Here is a 23,208-nt window from a genome sequence, read left to right as displayed (position 1 = left end):
TCTTTTGAAATGTTTTGACCTTTTTGGTAGCTTTTTGGCGTTATAGAAAAACAAAGCAAAAAAAGACATGGAATTAAAAATGCTAACTGCGTTAATTTTTCAATAACTTTTTTTGAATTAAATTGTATATTAAATTTCATATTATGTCATTTTAATCCAAACAGACAAGTAATTTTTATGAAGTTTTTGTTTTTAAAGCCGGTTTTTCTACACAAACTATACATCAAAATAATAAATGTTACAAGCTATTTAGTTAATGATGACATTACTGAAATTTATGGTTTCTATTGTTTACATAAAACATGAAATCAGATGTTTGCCAAAAATGCTAAAAGAGTCTAACAATTTTGAAAAACAAAATTATTTTCAATTTTGATGAATTGATTGTTTAGAACACTAAATGGAATAAGAAAACTTATTTTCTTCATTAAAAGTTTGTTGGAGAGATTAAAAACATATTTTGGGGCACCAAGAAAGACTAATCTTAAGAAGATTTTTAAAATGCCCCCAAGGTTTTAATGTTTAAGAAATTCAAATTGTTCGTTCTAAAAATTTGAAACAAAATTAAACTTATATTTTAAAACTCTGATTTAAATTGAATGTTTAGCTGAATTTAGAAAGGTGGTCAAACGCATTTTCCCTTCCCTCAAAATAAACCTGATTATTTTTCTGAAAATGCGTATTCATAGCTTTAAACTGTGCAATACATTTTACTTAGAGGTATCTATTTGTATTATATGTTGTAAATATTCATTTGTGTGTATGTTGTGTATGTATGCTTAAAATAAAGGATCATCGTCAAATATTTCCACATTTTGAGTGAAAATTGTCATTTGGAAAACATGTATTATCAGTTTTACTTTGTGGATACAAACAGTTGTTCCTATGCTAATATTATGCAAAGACTGAAAATTACTAGGATGATAATTATTATGAATGATACATTCTTATAAAATATGAATTTTTTGTTATTTATAAAAGTTAATGAAGTGCCTGCAGTCCCAAATTTCCATTAAAATGATTTTTTTTTTTTAAATTTTTAACTTGAAATTCAAAATTTAACTTTGCTGCATTAAGGAATAATTTCATTTTAAATTTGTTGTTTTCACAAACAAATTAACTGTCAGTTAAAGTTATACATGATGTTATGATTACAATGAATAATATAAAGAAAAGTGTTCAGAAAAAATACTGATTTTATTTGTAATGTGTCCATATAAGATATATTAATGTTAATCAGTCGTAAAAGATTTTGAAGTGAACTAGATCTATTAAGTACACATTTGCGTTGAGAATTATTGACATATGTGCTAGGGTTATAAGAAACCGCTACAGTTTTCAGAAATTGATTTATACAGGGAAACAAATATACATAATTCCTGTACAAGAGGGGTAGCAGTACAGTTTTCCTTTTCTTGAACATAAAAACTTCAAAAGTAGGGGGAAAAATGATTAAAAATAAAAATCTTCAGTTCAAATCCTAAGAAGCATTTGAACTGATTAAATAATTATTTAACGCACTTGAAAATATTTAAGAGCTATTGTAACTAATTTTTGTTATAATTCATGAATAAAAATTTTAGTTTCACTTATAAGTATGTAACAAAAAGAAAATTTATTGAAAGAATTTAAAAAATAAGATTATTTTAGTTCATTTAAGTACCACTCTCTCTTAAATGTCTTTAACTTACATAAGTGAACGTAAAACCAAAAGTCTAGGAAATTTTCACTGTACAGTCACAAAAATATAGAGCTCAGGGGAAAATTACAAAAAACTTTGCATTTGTGTCTGTCTCTCAAACTGGTAGCAAATTATTAATAGATTAAGAATCTTTACTTTTATTTCTAATTTATTCTTATATTTTCTAGTTTCTAGTAAAATGTAATACAAAAATATTATTATATTTTTATCCTTCATTTCAATTGGAAAATTAAAAATCATTGGCTAGATAGAGATTTTTTTTTTTATTCAAAACTTTTTTAAGCTACAAATATGTAGCTACAACTCTGATAAATGTTTTAAATAGTAATATTTTCACAGAAAGCAAAAATTCTGAGATTAGCCACATTTTTGTGAAACAGCATCTAAGATGATGCCACGATACAGTTTGCTGCATGTTTCAATATTACAAGGTTATTAAAGTATAAAAATTTATGTGACAATATAAAATATTATTCACGTTTTCAAGTTGTATAGGAAATATATTCGAAGAAATTATTATATGCTATTATTAAAACGAAAAGCATTTATATTAGTTATCTCATACATTCAAGTTTACAGTAATGTTTTTAAAAAATGTTTAGCATTGAAAGCATTTGAGAATGTAATGTTACAAAAGTTTGTGTTTAGAGTCAACTAGTAAATATATCATTGGTTGAGAAATTTGCGTACATTATATTCACCAGGAAACTTAAATGAAATATGGCATTATCTATATGTTAAGATGTATATTCACACAAGATGTTTCTTAACACAGTTGAACACACTACATTTTATGTGAATTGTATATAATAAATATTTCAAAGTGTGTCAATATAATGTAAAAATTTACAAACATTCTAGAGTACATTGTTACATAATAGTTATTTGCGTAGATGTCCTAAATAGTTATGCATTGAAGAATGTAAGAGGGGAAAACAAACAAAATCCACTCACACACTGAAGTCTAAAAATATGTTGCTTTAAGGTTAAAATATTTAAAGAATTATAAGCATATACTTGTGAATTTAATCTTAATTGAATTTTTTGCAACTATTTCAAAAGTTGAATTCTTCTCAAGTTTTCATGTACAGAAAATGCATGTAATAGTATATTTATAAGCTAGTATTTGAAATTGAAAAATACCCTTTAAGGTAGGGAACATATCCTTGAGGCTATTCCTTTAAAAAGAAAAAAATTGTATTGTAATTTAAGACAGCTATTTAATCTTTATGAATCTCTATGAAATTTGTTTTAAACAAAAAGAAAAAAAATCATTTTATATGTATAATAATATTTAACATATCACATCAAAAAAAAAAAATATTTTTTTATAAGTATGAAGATATTTTCTTTTTGGTTTGTAATTTAAATTTGTTTGAAGATTAGTAACATAAAACAAAAGAAAATATTCAAGCAATTTAAAATAATGTTTTTAACTGAAAAATGCATTTTGAATAAAACTTTAGTCTAGTTCTTGTTAAATTTTAAAATCAAATAGTAAACGTTTAAGCATTTGTAGGTAATAATATGTAATATTTTAAGCTAAAACGTACAATAAATGGACTCCTACTGGGGATTCTATTGTAATTTTATTGCTTCTAACATTGTATTTAATGAAAATAAAATTAAAACTGAAGTCTTTGTTAGAAAACATAACCATTTGCTTTTTATTAGAAACACACCCCTTCCCCTTTCTTTAAAAATTTTTTTTTCATAAGCAATTCTTTTTTAATGTTTTAGATTTCAAATCGATATTTTAGCATTATCTCTAGCACACAGTATTAGAAAAATTGAAATATTACTAATTAAAATAAATAAATTTTCAGTGTTGAATACATTAGTATAATCTAAAATTAATAAAATCATATTCATGAAATTCATTTGAAGTTTCCAAAAGTTAAAAGTTATGTACTCCATTTAGAAGATTGAAAGAGTTGCTAAAAAAAGGTATGAAAGTCAGAAATATATCTTTTAATGTTCAAAACAAATTAAAGATTCCGTAAGTCAAACAACAAATAATAAGTTAGAGAGGTGGATAGAACTGTTGCGGCGCAACCCAATTTTCAGTAGTTGAGGTTTTGGGTCGAAACTTACAACCAGTTATGTACTGGTCAGAAATTGCAATCATAACTAATCTTTATGGAACTACTTACTAACTACCATTTGCAACAGCACACTTCATTGACACTGGCTTTTCAACTGTTTAATAAGATTGCATATGAAAACAAATGGAGAAATTGATTCAAATCACTGACCCAAGCAAATAGGATTGCCTAAATTAAATCAATTGAAACAAAGATGGCCACTTTCATGAACAAAAATCAAGAGCAAAAGAATCTTTAGTAGTAAAATCAAAATCGTTAGTAAAAAAATGAAATATATGTGTAAAACAAATTACTTTTCCTGCATTTGCATCATTTTTTCCCCGACATGCAAAGGGTCGTTTTATAGTTTTGTCATTATTTCTGAGTTAATAGAAGCCAAAGGTTGCAGAACATTGAGTTAGAGAATCTGCATTGTCACTGTAAAAAATTAGAGTAAAATTGCTGTTTTAAGTGAGTAAATAGAAATAAAATACTGTATTGACAAGAATAATCAATAATAACTGGATGAAAGTTATTATCGCAATAGTTCAATCCAATTTGGAAAAATAAAATCTTTATAAAAATCCCTTTTCTGAATAGCAAATTATTATGCCTAATTATTAGAAACAAAAACTATGTTTCACTTAACTGAACAAAATTAATTCCAAAACTTCATCACTTCCGTATCTTCATTTATTTTTTGCTACATTTCAATACAAAAAAGACAAGTCAGTAGCAAATAAGAATAATTCTACAATACAATGTTGAAGCAATGATACTTAATATCAAATTTTTGGATTGTGAATGTATACAATCAATTGTTGTTACACTTAAATGATTATTTTTAGTACATATCAAATGAATTTATCAAAATTTTAATTTTTCACTTATATATTGTGTTTTTAATTAATCATGTGTGATCAAACATACAATGCATATTTGTTCTGCCAATTTGCATGAATGAAATGATGCAATGTTATGTTAAACAGTGTATAAAACTAATGTTTGTGTGCATGAAAAGATTACTTGGAGACAAAATCTCATAGTTATTATGTACTAAGACGGTATAAGTGTGAATCTGTAACAAATCTGTGAAATATTAAAAATTTTACCCCAATTTTATATTTTATTGTAGAATATTTTTTTAGAAATAGTGATATACATGAAGTTACCTGTTTTACGTAGGATTAGGATTAATGTTGATTGAATCCTATCTGAATATGAATTATGAAATGAATGCACTGTGTAAGAAGAGGAAATAGAATTACATAGTAAAAATCTCAGATTGTAAGTGCAGTAAGCATATGATACCTTTTGTTTTCATAAAAATCTGCTGTTTTTTTTTTTTTTTTTTTTTTCTCTTATCACATAACCAACTTGATCATCTTGCCTAGTATGTGAGTTATTCTTCAGATATGCAGTAGTTTTTAAAAATTTCTTTATTATTGCTGTTAAATAAATTTTATCCTTTTTTTAAAAATGGTTTTCCCCTTTTTTTCAAGTTTGAAATAAAGTGTCAAATTTACTCTTGGGAACATCTGTACATTTTTCAGCTAAACATAATGGTTATGCCTACTTTAATGGAATGAATTTTTGACAATCTTTTGCAGAAATTGTTATTTGAATTTTGCTTAACTAAACATAAAAACATTCAATGTATTTATGCATTGAACTCCATAGAATACTCAATGCCATTTGTAATAACTTATTTTCTGACATATACATGAAAATGTTTTATTGATTGAACATTAATTTCCGAAAAAAAAAGGAGAAGCAAATTATTTTCATACTTAAAAATTTTACTCTTATAGCTTAATTTTATTTTTAAATTATTAAACAAGTCACCCCCCCCCCCCAAAAAAAAATAAATAAAATTACACGGTTATTTTAATTATAAATTCTTTTTTTATTTTTCTTTATTCCAATCATTGAAAGTTCTTATTTTTTTAATAAGGTAATATGATTTTGTTGGAAAGTTGTTTCATGTGATAAGGCCTATTTTTTTTAAATAAGTACATTTATTTTGAGTTACTGTACAAATATTTTGTTTACTGTGTATGAATTTCTTTTAACAACTACAACAAAAAAAGCTGTAAATAGCTTTCATGGCATTCCAATGTATTTAGCCATAGGAATTAAATAAATACTATCACATTGTTTTGTAATTGTCAGCTTCTTTAATAAATACTTTTGCCATACAATCATTTAAAATACATTGTTACTCTTTAAAAAAAGAACGATGTGCCCAACATGGTAGTATATATATTTTGTTTATAACCATTTTAAATAGTAAATAATAATACAGTACTTTAAATTATTAATTTTAAAGACATTTAAACAAAATTACGATTTATTAAAACTAATAGGGTAAGTGCTCCAGTAGTGAACCAAGGCTCCAGTACTCAGCCATATTGACATAAATCTGCTAATAAATCGTATATTTTTTATTCAAAATCGAATATGACGTATTCCGACATTCATTTACCTATCCCTAATCATCAACCAATGGCAGTTAAGTTTTGGGTACCTTTCTTGAATTAGTAATGAGTCATTTTATTTTAAATTGTGTGTCCATTTTCCTAGTTTGCCATTCTACTTATTTTTCAGTTAAGGGAACACTTCAAGTATCCTTCTTACTTTCATTCTACTGCAAATTTGAGTAACTTTTATTTTAATGGAGTGTATAACATAATGTTTCAATGAAAATTCAATTTCCTGCTTCAACTCAATTGTTTTTTAAAGGGGAGGCCGACTACTGGGTAGAGAATTCTTCTGTATTTCCAGTAGTCGGCCACATTCTTAATATGGCTTTTCTAATGTTCATGAAATTAATTCATCACTGGTCCATAAGCATCAAGTGCTTATGGACCAGTTCTTAAGAGGGTTAACTTGCAGAGACTTTTCTATTGGGAAATAAAACGACCTGTAGTGGGACCCAGGGCCGGATTTGGAAGTGTGGAGGCCCCGGGGCAATGAAGGAGTGGAGGCGCTTAATCAGGGTTCAAAAAGATCATTATATTTTTGAAAATATCTGATACTTTGATAGATTATAGGGGTTTCAATAACATAAAGGGCTAAATCCTTTCTTTGATTTAAAAAAAAAAAAAAAAAAAAGAGTGCCCCATACAATCTAAGAAAATTATGACAGATTTTTAATGATTAATTCTGAATTCTTCGTTACTATTAAAAAGTGTCAAAAAAGGGGAGGGGGAGAAGCGGGAGAAAATCGACATGTTCAATAGATATAGAAATTTCCATTCAAATCATTTCGTCAAATAATTCTTAAATTTTTGAGCTCAAGAAGCGAGAAGTTGTAAGGATGACCTGCAAAGTAAACCATTTTTCGGATTTTTTTTTACTTACTTTATTTCTCTTTAACTCATAGGTACAAATTACAAATTAAATGAATGAAAAAAAATATATATTGCCACTGAAATGCTTGATCAAATAAAAAAATTGATAGTAAATGGATGCTTGCAATCAGGGCTTTCTGATATATCGATAATAATATTATTTTTGTCCAAGCGTTCTTTGTAGAAATTTAAAAAAAAATGTCTGGGAGAAATAACTAAAAATTTGCTGACCCGTGAAAGTTAGGATATTTTGTAAAAAATTTATTGTGGAGGCCCCAGGGCAGTAGCCCCGCCTGCCTTCCCCTAAATCCGGTCCTGGTGGGACCACCATAACAAACAGCGCACGCTCCTTTTGTCCTGCGCTTTCCTTTTTCTACCCGCTCTCAAAAATGGTTGGGTGATGCACGCTACATGTTCTCAACCTGTGGGTCGCGACCCCCAAGCATTTCTTATGAGGTTGTGACATTATCCTTACATTAAAAATACATTACTGCATAGTTTAAAAATTAAAATACATAGGGGAAAATGGCATTTTAGAGTAGTATCAATACTTGAGCGCTGTTGGCGAATCCAAGAAAAGAGTTATAGGCTTGCAGCACTCCCCCTCCCCCCTCTTATACCAGTGTACCTGATCCCACAACATCCTCTAAGATTATTTTTCATTTTGGTTTAGGGACTCTTCCATCCCTACAAATTTCCACCAAAGAGTCCCAAATTCACCTCTCTCTAACATCATCTAAAATTGTCTGAAATTCCATTTTTGGAACTTCAATTTTGAATAATTTCTGTGAAAGATTCTCTAAACTGCGGCCCTTATCCTGAAAGATGTTCTGTAATTACATTTTTAAGGACTTAATTTTGGGACTATTCCCCAAAGAGTCCTGAACCCCATCTAATCTCCTAACTTATCAAAAATAGCCAAGAAATGGGTTTTTAGAATTTTAAAATTAAAAATCAATTTCAGATTAGTGCCAAGTATCCTCTCCACATAATTAAAGATCAGATAAAATTTCGTTTTTAAAACCTAAATTTCAAGAGAAATTCCGGAGGAAGGTTCTCCGAACATTTTTGCTTGTCAACAAAAATAATTTACTATTTTGTTTTTAACTTGGGACTAAAAAAATCCTTGAGAGTACCCCCAATTCTCTCTCCCGCCACAACCTAAAAACACATCTAAAATTTCGATTTTCAATTCCGAAAAAGTACCAGTGGAGAGGTTCCGAATTCAAGGCTTTTCCCCTAACGTTTACAAAGTGGGGTTTTAATTGCGTTTTTAGGACCTCAAATTCAAAATTTTTCCGGGGAAGGTTTGTCCGAACCTCTTTTTCTTCTAAAACTTTAACAAAGATGATTTACAACATAGCATTTTTTGGATATTTCATTTCAATTTTTGCAAAATTAGAGAGCATTCCCGATCCTCCTCCTCTCTCTCTCTCTCTCTCCCCGCCCCCTCTTCATTTTCGTTAAAAATCATCAAAAATTTCATTTTTAGGACTTTAATTTCAAGAAATTTTAAAGGCAGATTCTACAGGCTTTAATCATTTATAAAGGCACCTGAACCTCTCCTCCTCCTCCTAACGTTACCCGTGTTCATGTAAACTGCAATTTTAGAACTAGAGTTTCGAACATTTTCCGGGGGAGGAGGACCTTTGCCAATGCTACACCGTAAAAACGATTCAGAAAAGTTCCTGAAAAATAATGGGCAGCTTATGTGCCCAATTTCTGCCAGAAACATATCTTGCAAAAAACAGGAGTGTTTTCCGACAAAAGTCAGTAAGCTTCCTGAAATCATCCTTAAACCTTTCTAAATAATACAGAAATATCTCCAGTTAAAGACAGTCGTGTTTCTGGAACCTTCAGAGAAAACTTAAGTAGGCTTTAAGTAGTCGCTTGGCACCTTCTGATTTGCCAAGAAGGCTCCAAAAGCATTATAGCTACTAGGACCAGCGATATAACAGAACTGCAAGTACAAAGCATCTCACTTGCTAGAAGATTCTTGCAAAGCTGCGGGCTCCCGAGATTAATTGTGCTTCGGCCGATACACTTAATAAATACGTTCAGTTAATCTTTAAACTGGTAGTTAAAAATATTTTCCCCGAGAGTGAGAAGTCTGCATTTGTGCATCTAGGAGCAATTCAGGAAACTTTTTGACAAAGATACTTAATTTTTTCAGGAAACTAGTGAAAACCTGCGTAATCCTGAAACGTTCCTTGGAAATTACCAGTAAGGTTTCTGAATTTTTTTTACAGTGTACGCTTACGACTGTAGTTTCATCTAGTTATTTCTCTTTCTCAGCTCAACGCAATTCTTTAAATTTGATTGTGTGATACTAGTAATGACAGTCTCCCCCCCCCCCCTTCCAAACAAAAATATAGGACATCTCTCTCTCTCTCTTTCTCTCTCTTGGTATATTTACCTTTAAAAAATTTAATTATTTCACGAATTTTGAAAGTGTCAACTATTGAGATGTTTGTTTAACATTAGATTGGTTAGCGTTTTATAAAAATTAAACGAGCTTTTTGAATATTTTTTGAGAAGAAAAACTTCCGAATACGATTCTGTTTCTCCAACTGCACACTAACTCATGGTATGACGCCTAGGATTTTTATGAAGCAGATGTTCCAGTATAGAAGGCGCACTTGAGATGACTGAAATGTAAATAAGAGGTGAGGGCAGTGAACAGAATAATTTTTTTTTCGTGGTTGGAGGGGGCCCACAAGTCAGTATTTTGCCTTGGGGCCCGGTTGAGCTCTCGGCAGCCCTGGATAAAACACGAGTTTACACGCATATCATACATTTGTACATAGCATCTAATGAGAAGGAATGTTAGGTATAATTAAAAAACAATTTTTAGAATTTAAAAAAAGAATATGTTGCAATGTAATCTCTAAATCTTCTGAATTGTCCGCAAAATTTGCCGAGTAAGGAGTTTTTGGGAGACTGCTGTGACCTCCCATCAGGCCGCCCCTGAATGTGAAACGTAATCATTTCTTCATAAGCTTGACAGTTTAAATTTCGGGAACACTTTTTTGCATGTTTTTGCTTTTTTATGGGAGAGGGAGTGGCAGATTTCTCAAATCTGCCTAGGGGCAGCATGGAGCTAAATTCGACCCTGACTGAATTCGAGTCAAGCCCCAAGTTCTCGACTTTGATGACATGGCCTCTTGTTAGCCCTAATGATACTACTTTATTCCTAGTATTATTAAGTAAGAAAATAAAATTTGACAATATTAAAGTAATTTATACAAAACAAAAAAAAAAAAAAAAAATCTGGAAAATAAAATTTAGCTACTGAGCATTAAAAATTTCACTAAAGAGCGAAATGGAAGGATTTGCATTTATTTCCACCATTATAAACGAGGGAATGAACCCACCACCTCTCCTGTTTTTATTTTCCCCAGAGCAAGTTGGCTCATGCGGATTAAAATGTTTTTAAATCATATTTGGTTTCTAATTCCTGATGCAACAAGGAAGATGGCTAAAAGTTTGACGTGAGTATCTGCTTATGTTTGTGTGTGTTGGTCTGAGGAACCTTAGCTCATAAACAGATGAACTGATTTGCATGATTTTTTTGTTTCGAAAGGTGACTTGATTGCGAGTGTTCTTAGCTGGGTCTTGTCTTTGTAGGACTTGAATTACTGGAGATATTCATTAAAAATGGCAAAAATCAGCATTTTTTTTTTTTTTTTTTGCCATTTTGGTGGTGCAAACTTGAAGCACATTTGAAATATTAGTAACAATTGAAAGGAAGAATTTTTCAGATAGAATTTGTTTTAACTTCCAAGTTTTGGGAACATAAATAATAAACTTTTAAAATTAATTGTGAAAGAACAGTTTCTACAATGTATAAGAGATAGTAATTGCCATGGAAACAGGTTTATAGTCGTTTACAACTTATTAGTGAGAAATTGTTTTTTTTTTCCTTCTTTGTTTTAAAAGTTAGTTCGCCAAATAAATATGATAGAAACAGAAAATTTGCTTGTTCTGGAAATAGTGAGATAAAACAGACAGAATAAGATATTTTTCTGTTTCTACTTGCATCTGTTTAACCAAAACAAGGTCAAAAAATAAACAATTTTATCATGGAAAATATATGAATATTTATTAAAATGATCTTTATACACTTACAAATAAATGTACCATACTATATGAGTAGTTAACTGATTCCATTTCTTTCATCAGTATCTACATTAAGATCTCGATTCTCTTCATCAAGTTTCTATTCAAAGAAAGAATAATATAAGTATATATAAATACATATTGTTTGTATTTGGAAATACATTCCTTATAAAACAGTTTAAAAAGCCTTAAAGTCATGATAGTGTGACAAACTGAGAGTGATCAACTTGACTCATTAAAACCGACTTAATAAAGTTAACCCTCTGGCTGTTCAATTTTTTTTACGATGTCGGCTCAAAATATTTTTAACATGTAAAAAACAATATAAAAACAGGTGAACTCAAGTGACACAAATTACATTAGAAAGTATGCTAAGTATGATAAATCTTAAAAGAAAGTTCACGGAAAAGTTTGACTTCAAATTTTTGGCACCAAGTTCAAATTTCTGCAGGATTTCTTTTTTTCTCTCCAATTTAATGAGCAACAAAAATGCGTTTTCGGTAAAACTCTTTCTTGATTGAATTAGAATGATCAAGCGGTTAATCTAAACACTTGCATTGCCTACAGTTAATGATGAAATAACAAAATACAGTAAACTCCCGATTATTTGTGGAATAGGTGGCAAGGTAACTGCAGATAATCCAAAAAAAAAAAACAATACTACTGTATACAATAATATAAATAACACTTACACACTTACATTTAAAAAATAGTAAAAAACATTGATATATTGCATCTACTACCATTCAATGTAAAATAATTTACACATGTAAAAGCTAAAAACAAACAATGATACAGTTATAAGTTTTAAAAAAACTAAATGACTGATCAATTTTTGAAAAAAAAATTGTGAAAAGACCAGCGGATAATTTGACTGACGATAGTTGGAAGTTTACTGTAAATTTTTAAAAATACGCCATGAATGTGGAAATAGCAGGATGCACAGTCAGATGGTTAACAATGGGTAGAGATTTATCTTTGATAGTTTCCATTTTCTGGCAAGAAAAGAGAAAGGACGAAAATACTTATGAACGTTGGTTTTAGCAGTATATCTAAAAGAAAACATATGTATGAAAACTAACACAAAAATCATTATAGATATCCGTGGTGTTTTTATGTGCACATGAGCATGTGAACTCAGAAGGAAAACAAAGAAATACATTTAGTAAAAATTAAAATAGTGATTTGATAGTGATTAAATACACTATCTAATAATACTTTAAGCAGCAAGTTACTGCCCTTAAGCCAGGGTTAAGGTCGAGCTACTTGCAATAGCCTGGTTATCTCATCCAGAGACTGCAGTTTCATCAGTGTTGTGGATTCATCTGTCTGGAATAGTGAATAACAGATCTCATTGAATCTGAGAGTGCCACCAATCTGATAGATAAAGTAAATTTATCTTATCAGCGAGTGTTCGCAGCACAGTGTGTAAATTGAAGACAATTGTTGAAACTTTAAGATTTTTTGTTTAATTCTTTGTCGAAAAGCTTTAACTTTAAATTTCTAAAAGAGTAGAATTTTTGAGAAACATGATGGTCCAAAGCACACACCAAGCAAATATCTTTGCCAAGATTATTTCAATGACATAATGACAGCAGGCTGGCTAATATAGTTTATTTTGAGCAACTAGTTTTTCTAATTATACAAGTTCCTTGCATCAGTGTTCATATTATTAGTATCAAAATTTAAAGTTTAATTTTTTTTTCTATACATCCCACTGCTGTGTGATTCTGTGCAGTTCTTCCACAACTCTGCTGACATGCCTAGAATTTTTTGAAAACCAATTGCATGAAATGTGCATAGGTAGTACTGTAATCTTTTTTTTTTTTTTGCTATGTACTAGCAAACGGTGGATTATATCAAAGGTATTGCCAGGTCCAACCAATTAAAAAACTTCCCAGTTTGTTCCAACCAATATTTATACATTGAAAAATCAAAAAAACTGACAAAAAAAAATCTCTTCAGAACAAACTAACATCTTCTTAACTCAGAAATTGTGACAAAGTAAAAATAAGGGGCGTTTGAACACCATCTTCTATAAAGAGTAGAAGGCTAAAATTTCAAAACAGTGATTTTATGCAAGTATCGAACAGTCTTGGCCTTAGGGTTTCCAATCCTGATCCCAAATCCCACGGGATCTCGCAGGATTTTTAGCGGGATTTAGCTCGCAATCCTGCGGGTAGGGTTTGAAAATATCATGATATTTTGATATATATCGGATACTTTGATATATATCCGATGTTTTCAATCAGCACAAACTAAAGTCTTCAAAATAGTAAATGCAACCTGAAGTCACTCTTTATTTTGTTATATTATAATTACAATATGTAGACTTAAAACTAAGCTTTCTTTCATTATTTATTCAGTTTACATTTCTATCAATTTTAGTGGAGTTAATTTAGCATTAACTGTTTTGCTCATTTTTCTTCTGTTAGCCACTTTTACAGTTATATGACTCAGAAATAAAATGATATACATTAATCAGAAGACATTTTCATTTTTCCTGAGTGTTCATTTATTCAAGTATTTTCCAGCTTTTGCCGCTCATAAAACGATTATTTTCACAAGCATCTACAAGAAGATCAAGTAAAACTGTGTCCCTCATATGACCAACAATGGATTTACCATTTCAGAACACAATAAAAATAGAGTATATTTTTCTGAGAATGAATTGGTATTCTCATTTAAAGTTTTAATTTTCATACGTTCATCAATTGAGAAAATGCATAAAACTTCTAAGCATTTTAAAAACCATCACTAAAATTTAAAATCCAGTAAATTACGCTTAAAAAATAGAGAAAGTGCATGACATACTCTAAAAACTGATGAGTAGCCTGAATGCAATGTTGGAGCACTTCTGTAAGCGTTAGTAATGCACTCAAAACTTAAAAGTTACAAAAAGTGCACTCCAAAGAAGAAAGCAATGAAAATTCTGAAATTATTTATGTATTTGCACAACTTTAAAAGGGGTGACAGAAACTTGTATGAAAAACAGGATGACTCTCATGACAATGCAGTAAGTTAAGCTGCTCATGTGCATGCACAAAAATGTTGGGGCTCGTTAAATAACTTCTACGGGCCCCCCTTCATATTGTTTACCAGAAAATTTCACCCATCATTTAACATCATCCGGGCTGACAGGTGTCCCTTCTCCTCCACCCCCCCCCCCCCCCGCTCATGTTTTTGAGTTCCTCTGTAAAGTGAGAGGTAAAATTGCGAAGTTATCCAAACACTTTTACTGAGACTGCAACTTGGTGAAATGGTGAAATCAAGCAGTATTCAACCTTTGTTGCAATGAATCAAATTCACTGATACAGTGAACAACGTTAATGAAGCAACAAAGGTATTATCAATGCAAGTTAAATTGGATACAGCATAACACATATCCAACAAACATCGTTTTTGTTTGAAATTTGCAGTTCTTGTACAAAACCCCAGCATAAGAAGAGAGAAATCTATTTCAGAAGGTGATGAAGTTAATGCAGATCGTTTTCTAACTGTCCACAGTTTCTTAATTTTAGTAAAACCAATTGCAATGGAGCACCGGCACGTGTTTTCATTAAGCGCATTATTTTTAGAGTAAAAATTCTTTACCATCCCATAAGAGCGGCACACTTTTGCTTACCAAACGATAGTTGCTAATTAGGATCTGATTTTGTAGTGCTTTAGAATTGCTGTACGGAATTCAAGAAGACTACTAATTCAAGTAATAAAAGCAGTCCATTCTAAAAAGCAGAACTTTTTCTCTGTAATTTTTTTTTTTTAAATAACGTCAATCCTGCGGGATTAACACTTTACAATCCCGAAATCCTGCGGGACTGAATTCGGCTCGGGATTGGAAACCCTACTTTGTCTTTAGCAAAAAAGAAAAATTAATGGACCACCCTAATGTACACTATTTCACAGATGTATTTTAGCCAAAATGGACAATCTCAGACTGTTAATCTGATAGTTGGCCAATAATCCCATAATGACTAAATTAATCATAAGAATAACAAATTAAATGACTTTATTAATTACACACTTTTTAAGGTAAATATTAAATTTCCAAAACTGTTCTCTTTCTTTCAGAAATATTCAGTCCAGATTTTTTTTTTTTTTTTTTTTTGTTAGTTCTGTAAAAGATCATATTTCCCCAAGGCTTTAATTTTCACAAGCCAGTTGCAATTACGAAACTTTAAGAAACCGGAGATGTTTTAACTCTGGTTTTGGTTCTGTTTATAAAAAATAGAGAAATTTTCAGTTCTCAAAAGCACCAATATCTTCATTTTTGTGAAAATAAGTGCATTTACAATATTCAGTTGGGTTCGTCGAACCACCAAAGTATCACACAACCAAAAAAAAAAAAAAAAAGAGAGAGAGAAAAGAATGTAGTTATTTGAAAAATATTCTTGTCAATCATTAATCAAAGACATAATTATACTCACTAAACGTATTAGATCCACCAACTTTAAGCTGTCTTCGCCAGTGCTGATGTCAACTATGTCTCTGGGTATAGCGTGGTAACTGAGAGGTCTTGGCTGAACACCATGGTTGGTCGAAATGTACCTGAATTCAGGGCGCTGTAGGAATTAGATGCACTTAGAAGAATATTGCACTGAATTTTACTAAACATTAAATTATTTTTTAATAAGATTTCCGGACTTTAAGCATTTCATGACAATTTTTTGAACAATCAACATGTGACAATCAATCAGTTGCAACTGAGGTATGCTTTGAAAATAATAATCGATTTTAATCAGGGAGTTACAACAAAAGACCAAGTTTAGCCATTGTCACTCACGACATGGTAATGAAATAATAAATAGTGGCCATTAAAAATATTAGTATGATTCGCATTAATTTGTGGTGGAAAAAATTTTGTGGGAGGATAGTCTATCAAAAACTGACATTTTTAAAAAAACGTAATTGTTTTTAAATATTTTTGATTCAAATTCATTGTATGAGTCAAGCTTCATGGTTCAATGTGCAGTACACATGTACCTAGAAACCTTAAACTGTTCATTATGGTTTTCTCAAAAAACTCCTCCAGAGACACCAAAGTAAGGATTGAAAAGGAAATGAAAAGCTAAATTGTTCTTACTCAGATCTATACCACGGACAGTATTGTAGGGGAAAAAAAACTTGGGACAACGAACCTTGTGTTAGGTAGATGTCATGGTGGATAAATTTTTGTTAGGCCAAAAATGGTCAGTGCATATAATTTATGTCAGCTTTAATTTAAAAAGAAGAAAGATTTGAAACCAATTTATATTAAATTTGTATTGTTTTTAAAATTTAAACCAAATACAGGTGTCTCTCTTAATTCATATCATTCTATATTCAAACTGTGTGTTACAGAGTTTTTTTTATTAATTTATTTAAATTATTATTTGAATTAATTATGCATGTACATACATACATAAATCAAAACAATATGTACCTGGTTGTATGGAAACCCTGTTTTATGCTATATCATTTTCAAAATTAATTAATAGGTATAAAAATTCACATACACCATTGTTGTCTCTATTGACAGATCCATTGCAGAGTTCAGCCCAATTAAACATCAATGGCTCTGTAACTTTCCCAAAAGGATTAAAATCTATCAAATAAACTTTACCCTAGAAAAAAAGGAAAAATCTTTACATGTAAAACATTATTCTTGAGAAATGCATTTCACAATGTAATTGTGGCTCAAAATAAAATTTTTTTAAAGGAAATACAATTATACTGAAATGAAAAACTTTTGATGCCATTTATAAATTCCATACTGATAATTAACGTTGACTTTTATGGTTTTCAAAAATGGATGAGCTTTTCTAATATAACTTATTCTTTAATGATACAGTGTTACAACACAGAGTCAGAGATTAACCAGCTAAAAATAATCTTCAGAAAATCTGCAGAAAAAAAATTTTTTTGAAGTATTTTTCAAGATTTCTGCAGATTTTTAGACGACAAGCAAAATCTGCTTTTTGTCTTCAAAATAATCTGCAGAGAATCCACACAAAAAAGTTTTCTTTTTAGTCTTCTTTTAATATTCTGCAGATTTTTTAAAGGTAAAAAAAATCTGCAAATTTTCTTCAATTAGATCTACAGAAAATCTACACAAAAAATTCTCTTACAGTTTTCTCTAAATAGTTCGCACGTTTGTAGATATTTTATGGTCACCAAAAAGAAATCTGTATTTCAATTCAAATTATTTCTTAAAGTTTTATTACAGCATAAAAGTTTTTCACACTTTAAATTTTTTTATTTATTTTTTTTCAGTTTTTAGAAAATTAAGCACATTTCTTTGTTTCTCTTATTAAAATCAGTAATAAATTACTTAAACTTTTCCCCCAAGAACTTTGATTTATATTTTGATAACTTAAATTGAAATTTAAAAGCATTTCAACACGTTTGAAACATTTACCAAATAAAAAAATGTCTGTTTATTGTATTATACAAATAATATGACATGAAAATCAATTTTAATATAAGTGCATGATTCAAATCAAATAAAAGTGAAATTACAATACATCATTTTTTTTTTTGAAAACAAAACGATATTGAATAATGCAAATTATTACATGGTTTGAAAGGGTTTTCATAAATGTCATTTTCAAGAAGGATACGGATTAGAACAGAGTCAAATTTGTCTCATTTGGAGAAAAATCAGGAAATTGAAATTAAATAAGAACAAATATGACTTGAAATAATGTTCTCGAACGGCGCGCCGTTCGAGTACAAACTCACCGAACGCCAAGCCTCTAACCGTCCACGGAGGCCTCGGTCCGTCCCGCAATATTCGGGTGCCACAAGCACAAGGCTACGAGAGTAGATTACCCCTCGACCAGGTGACGCGTATTGTTTTTTTGCTCCGTCACGGAAACAAATAATTAGGGAAATTTCAAGTTCCATCATTGGAAACCCATGAAAACATATTGGATTCATGCCTCGGTTCACAAAAAGGTAAGACACTTTAAAATTCACCAATTATTATTTGATTAAATTAACTTTTATTCAATAAGTGTATAGTATATTAGGGTTAGTTTGAAATGTTATGCCTAATCGGAGGTTTTTAATTTTTGAAATTTTTTCTTTTTCACCGATTGACTTAAAATTTTGAGTAAACATTTACGTTGTCAATATCCATTAATAAAAAAAAAAAATGTGTTACGATGTCTCAATAATAACCAGCCTAATTAACTTAATTACTTTCCACCACGTGGTCGATTTGGAGGAATTTTTCGAAATTTTCAATTTTTACAAATTGTTCTATTTATTATTTCGTCTTGAAACTTTTATACTAATTTTACAATCATAGCAATGTATTTTTGTGACGAATTTGGTGTAATTATTTCAATTTGCATAAGCTTCAATTCAATAAAATTTAAAATTTCATTTTGGTTGCGTAGTTCAAGTTTTAATTATATGTTTTGTTAAACGAACATGAAACACCACTCAGCAGTGAATTTACTCATTTTTATTAAAGAAATGTTGAAACTTAAAATTAAAAATGTTTTCGGATTTTTATTGCATTAATTTCATTTTTTATTAATTGTTATCTACTATTTTTAATTTGCTGGGTACATTTTTTGCAGTTTATCTACAGATTTTCTGCAGAATATTTAAGTATATTTGAAACATGCTTTCTTCACAAAATCTGCAGAAAAAAATCCCCAGAAAAAATCTGCAGAAAATTTGAGCATATTTGGAACACGCTTTCTGCAAAAAATCTACAGATAAAATCTGCAGATTTTCTTTTGAAAGCATGTTCCAACTATGCTTAAATTTTCTGCAGATTTTTTAAAAAGATTTTCTGCAGATTTTTTTTTAGCTGGGTATATACCATTTAAAGTATTATATACAATTATATGAGAAGCTAAGATGATCTTAATTTTTGAAAAATCTCATAAATTAACAATGGGACAGAATTTATGTTCAGTACATCACAAATTATATAAAACATTGGAAAATCAAATCAATAAAGAAAAGTACAGAAATTTCCCAAGTCCAATTTTCCTTGGAGACCAAGTTCTACACTTCATTTTCAATGAAGTTTAAAAGATTAAAAATAATTTCAGAATATTTATATACTCTGAAGAATTTAAAGCACTTTTCTTTTTGAAGCACTTTTCTTTTCTTTTTGAAAACTAAGTCCTGTTTGTACCTCAGAAAAACATTGCAAACATTTAGCCAGAGCCGGCCTTAGCACATGCAGGGCCCGATTGGAGAATTCTGGCAGGGCCCTTTAGAGAATGATTGTACAAATTTGAGAAAAGCTGTTGATTTTTTCGCGGCGGGCAAGGATTCCAAACTGCTGCAATTATCCTCTTACCATCAGGTTTCTACATCACATTTGATTTTTATTTATTTATTTAAGAAATGAATGAAAGGATGCAAAAAAAAAAAGTGAATTTTAAGAATGTAAGATATAATTCTGAGATTCTTTATGTACTATCAAAGACAGCTGGTGCACAAAAAAATAGTGGGTCAAAAGAAGTGTGGGGGTTAGGAGACAATGTCCCTGATTTTTTTTCCTTTTTGTTCAATTAGACTAATATATTATGGGATTTTAACATGATTAAATAATCTTCAAAAAATGTGGAATATGGCTTCCAAAATAGAGACGGATGGCCATTGTAGACTTCCCTCTTCAAATTCGAAGTTCAGCTATGGTGAGAAAAGTCCGTTCATTTTGAATCATCAGTTGGAATTCATTTTCGTGAAATAAATCAATCCACGCAGTATAAAACCATTTTCCTATCGATCATTAATGTTTCTATGAAAACTGAGGGGGCTAGCATTTTTACTCTTGAAGTGAAGGGGTGGTTGCTCCTCCCCTTCCCCCTCCCACAATACCAGATACTTCCCACCCAATATGTGTGCAATTTATTGCTTTGGCGGAAAAGTAAAGCGCACCAGAACTTTCCAGTTCTGAAAAAGAAGTTTTAGACTGCTTTTGGTGATGTCCGAAGTAGAATGGGGTTGCAGCAAATGGGGGACCAACTCTTGGAATGTTTTGAAATTGAAGTCTAAAAAAAGCAGTTTCAGTACAGAAATGAGGTTGGGGGAGAGGGGGGGGGGGGGTATAGGTCATAAAAACATCTACAATCCCCAGAAAACTCTTTAAAACAGACTAAAAAAATTGCCTGAAATCGCCAATTAAAGCAATTTTTTGTAAAATTAAGGAACCTACCTACCGAATTATTTTTAAAATTTAAAATGCAGTCAACTCTCAATAACTCAAAATCCCAAGGGACCGGCTAAAACAATTGAGTTATTGGTAGTTCGAGTTATGGGAAGTTTTCACAAGAAGTTTCTCAAGAGTTTGGGACCCAATGAAAACTTCGAGATGAAGGAATAAATAAGGAGTTATAAGCTTCGAGTTATCGAGATTTGACTGTAAGTTTAGGATAATTTTAATAATGACAGGATATTGGGGGCTCCTTTCTTGACTGTTTTCCGAAATTCTAGTTCCGATCGGGTGACATTTGATGAAGATGAAGAAAGGGAATTTTTGATTATTTCGCGTGAAAATTTCAAAATCGAAGGTTTAAAGGCACAATTTGAGACTATCATTGGTGACGTTAGCGAATTCGGTGACTCTTCGAAAGATTTTCGATACTGAAGTGTTGAAAAATGCAATTTCAGGCCCTGTTTGGGGAAGGAATGAGATTCCCCCTGGAATTATATTTTGAAACTTGAACCAATTTTAGGCTATCCATGGGAAGAATGGGCTCAAGGATTGTATCGTGGTAGCATTTTCTAAAAGCGAAATTTTAAGCTATTGTGCTGACGCTAAGGATAGGAGTCATTTTAGGAAAAGAAGTTTAAAGACCATCCGCTGGAAATGTTTCGAAGTTTGAATCGTAAAAATACTATTTTAGGTTACCTTTGGAGATGTTAGGGGTTGTGAAATTTATGAATCTTCCTCTCTTGGAAACGTTTTGAGACTGCATGATGTAATTTTAGTCATTCTTTGGTGGTAAGGTAAGTGTAGGCGTTCAAGTAGCCTTCCCCTGAAATTTTTTGAAATTGAAGTCTTGAAAATGCATTTTAAGTTACCTTCGGTCATGTTAGGAGAAAAGTCAGGGTTTGGTGGCTGGTCCTAGAAATTTTTTGACATTGAACGCTTAAAAACCGAATTTCAGGCTATATGTATAAACATTGGGACAGGAATGAAAGCTATAGGCAATTTGTTCTCTTTGGATTTTTAATGGAGATGTTTTACGCATATCAAGCATGCAGTGTTTGATGTTTATTATTTACTCATTTTTTCTTTTTAATTTTTTCAGAAAAGCACCTACATTAGTATTAATTGTACATTAGAAAAATTGTCATTGCTGCTGAGTTTTAGCAGTACAGCAGTAGCTCCAATCTTCTCATGCTAAGCTTTTATGACCAAATTGTCAACAAGTTGATATTTGATTTAAAAAAAAAAAAAAAAAACAAGATGAAGACAATATCACTATAACATTGCTGCCATTATAATTAATAGATGAAATCAGTAGAGCACAGTCTTGCCTTTCTTTGATAAAGTTGGCCTTCATTATGAGATTCAAATTTTTCTTTTCACATGCTTCCCATCCTTCCCAAGCAAGAGGAATAATAAAATTTCTTGTAATTTGTAATCAAAAATAATAAATTTATTCAACATTTGAATGCTGTGCATTTTTTTAAAAATAAGTTGAAACATACAAATTTGCTATCTAGCTATTCATATCAATAAATAAGTAGGAGCAAACGAATAAAAAAAATATTTATGAGAAAATGCCAATACTCCCTTTTCTCCCCAACAGATAATTTATCACTTTTTTAATTTAAAATATTTTCAACAAATAACCTTCACAGAAGCATACCTTCTTTTTACGATACACATCAAAGACATCTGAAAGAGAAAAGAAAAAATAAGTAATGATCTAATATACAACATTTAAAAACATGCAGACTTAATAGAAACAGAAGAAAAAAATTCCTAGATTAAATTTTCAGTGACAGAATGTAAAATCCAAACATCAAGAAGAAATTAGCTTGAAGGAAAAGCGCCTGCTTTTCCACCAAGCTAATTTCTGCAATTATGCAGAATTCAGAATTGCAGCATCTGCAATTATTGTTATGCAATTGCTTGTTACGCAAATTCTGTTTCCTTGAAGATCCAAGGTTAGTATGCATGAGAAAATGTATGCTTTTTCAAATTCGTAACATTAACTTTTCCATAACTCATAGGGATTTCAGGGACAAAATCACGCTTAGCATAATATATTAGTCTAGTGCTGTGATGCTCTGCAAGTATACGGAACTTATACATTTCAAAAACTTACAATATTTAATAATTGACTTTTATTTTGTTGATATATTGACACTCAATAAGTAAATAAGAAAAAATAAAGAAATTTTTAAATATCCCAAACAGTACGAGTATTTATAATCAAATATTAATAAATATCTGAAATATGAAACATAACTAAGAATGCTTACTTTACTTCAATGTGCAAGTGTCGACTAGGGCAAAACGGCTAAATAGCAAGCTTTTCTCGAGTAACGAATTTTGTTGCTAACACGAATTCCTCTCCCCATAACACGAAAATTTTCGGAAGAGAATCGCAAGGCTTAGGTATCACCTTCTTTATTGGGTACTAACTATTAGTTTGGTGAATGAACTTTCCTTCTAGCATCACTGAAATCAAAAGTACCCGACACTGTACTAGTCGAAACATCGCTTTGTTATTTTACAAATCCCCAATCCGCATCTTTTTTATTCTAAATATGAAGTTGATGAAACATTATTTCACATAAGCGGGCTGTTTATATGAAGTTTTAAAAGGAATAATAGAAAGTTTCTGACAACTAAAGAAATTAAAAGATTTTTGATATTCTTGAACAAGTAAAAAGTGCGTTGAATATAATTACTGTATCTACTGTACAGTACTATTGTAGAGCTGCATTTTATTACTGCTACATACTACTACTGGGAACACAT

The 23,208-nt window shown here is 30.4% G+C and overlaps 1 protein-coding gene across 1 annotated transcript in view; it reads right to left on the bottom strand.

The window, feature by feature from the left end:
* Positions 1–11,223: 11,223 nt before the first annotated feature.
* Positions 11,224–23,208, bottom strand: part of LOC129234502 (cell division cycle protein 123 homolog) — a 35,597-nt gene continuing 23,612 nt past the window's right edge. The window contains exons 8-11 of the mRNA XM_054868503.1: positions 22,088–22,116; positions 16,754–16,861; positions 15,686–15,820; positions 11,224–11,358 (exon numbers count right to left, since the gene is read on the bottom strand). Coding sequence (XP_054724478.1) covers positions 11,296–11,358; positions 15,686–15,820; positions 16,754–16,861; positions 22,088–22,116 — 335 coding nt within the window. The 3' untranslated portion in view covers positions 11,224–11,295. The remainder of the gene's footprint in view (positions 11,359–15,685; positions 15,821–16,753; positions 16,862–22,087; positions 22,117–23,208) is intronic.

The sequence above is a fragment of the Uloborus diversus genome, chromosome 1 (assembly GCF_026930045.1).
Source record: "Uloborus diversus isolate 005 chromosome 1, Udiv.v.3.1, whole genome shotgun sequence".
Classification (NCBI taxonomy): domain Eukaryota; kingdom Metazoa; phylum Arthropoda; class Arachnida; order Araneae; family Uloboridae; genus Uloborus; species Uloborus diversus.
Note: the sequence above shows the minus strand (reverse complement) of the source record. Positions and strands in the feature narration are given on the sequence as shown.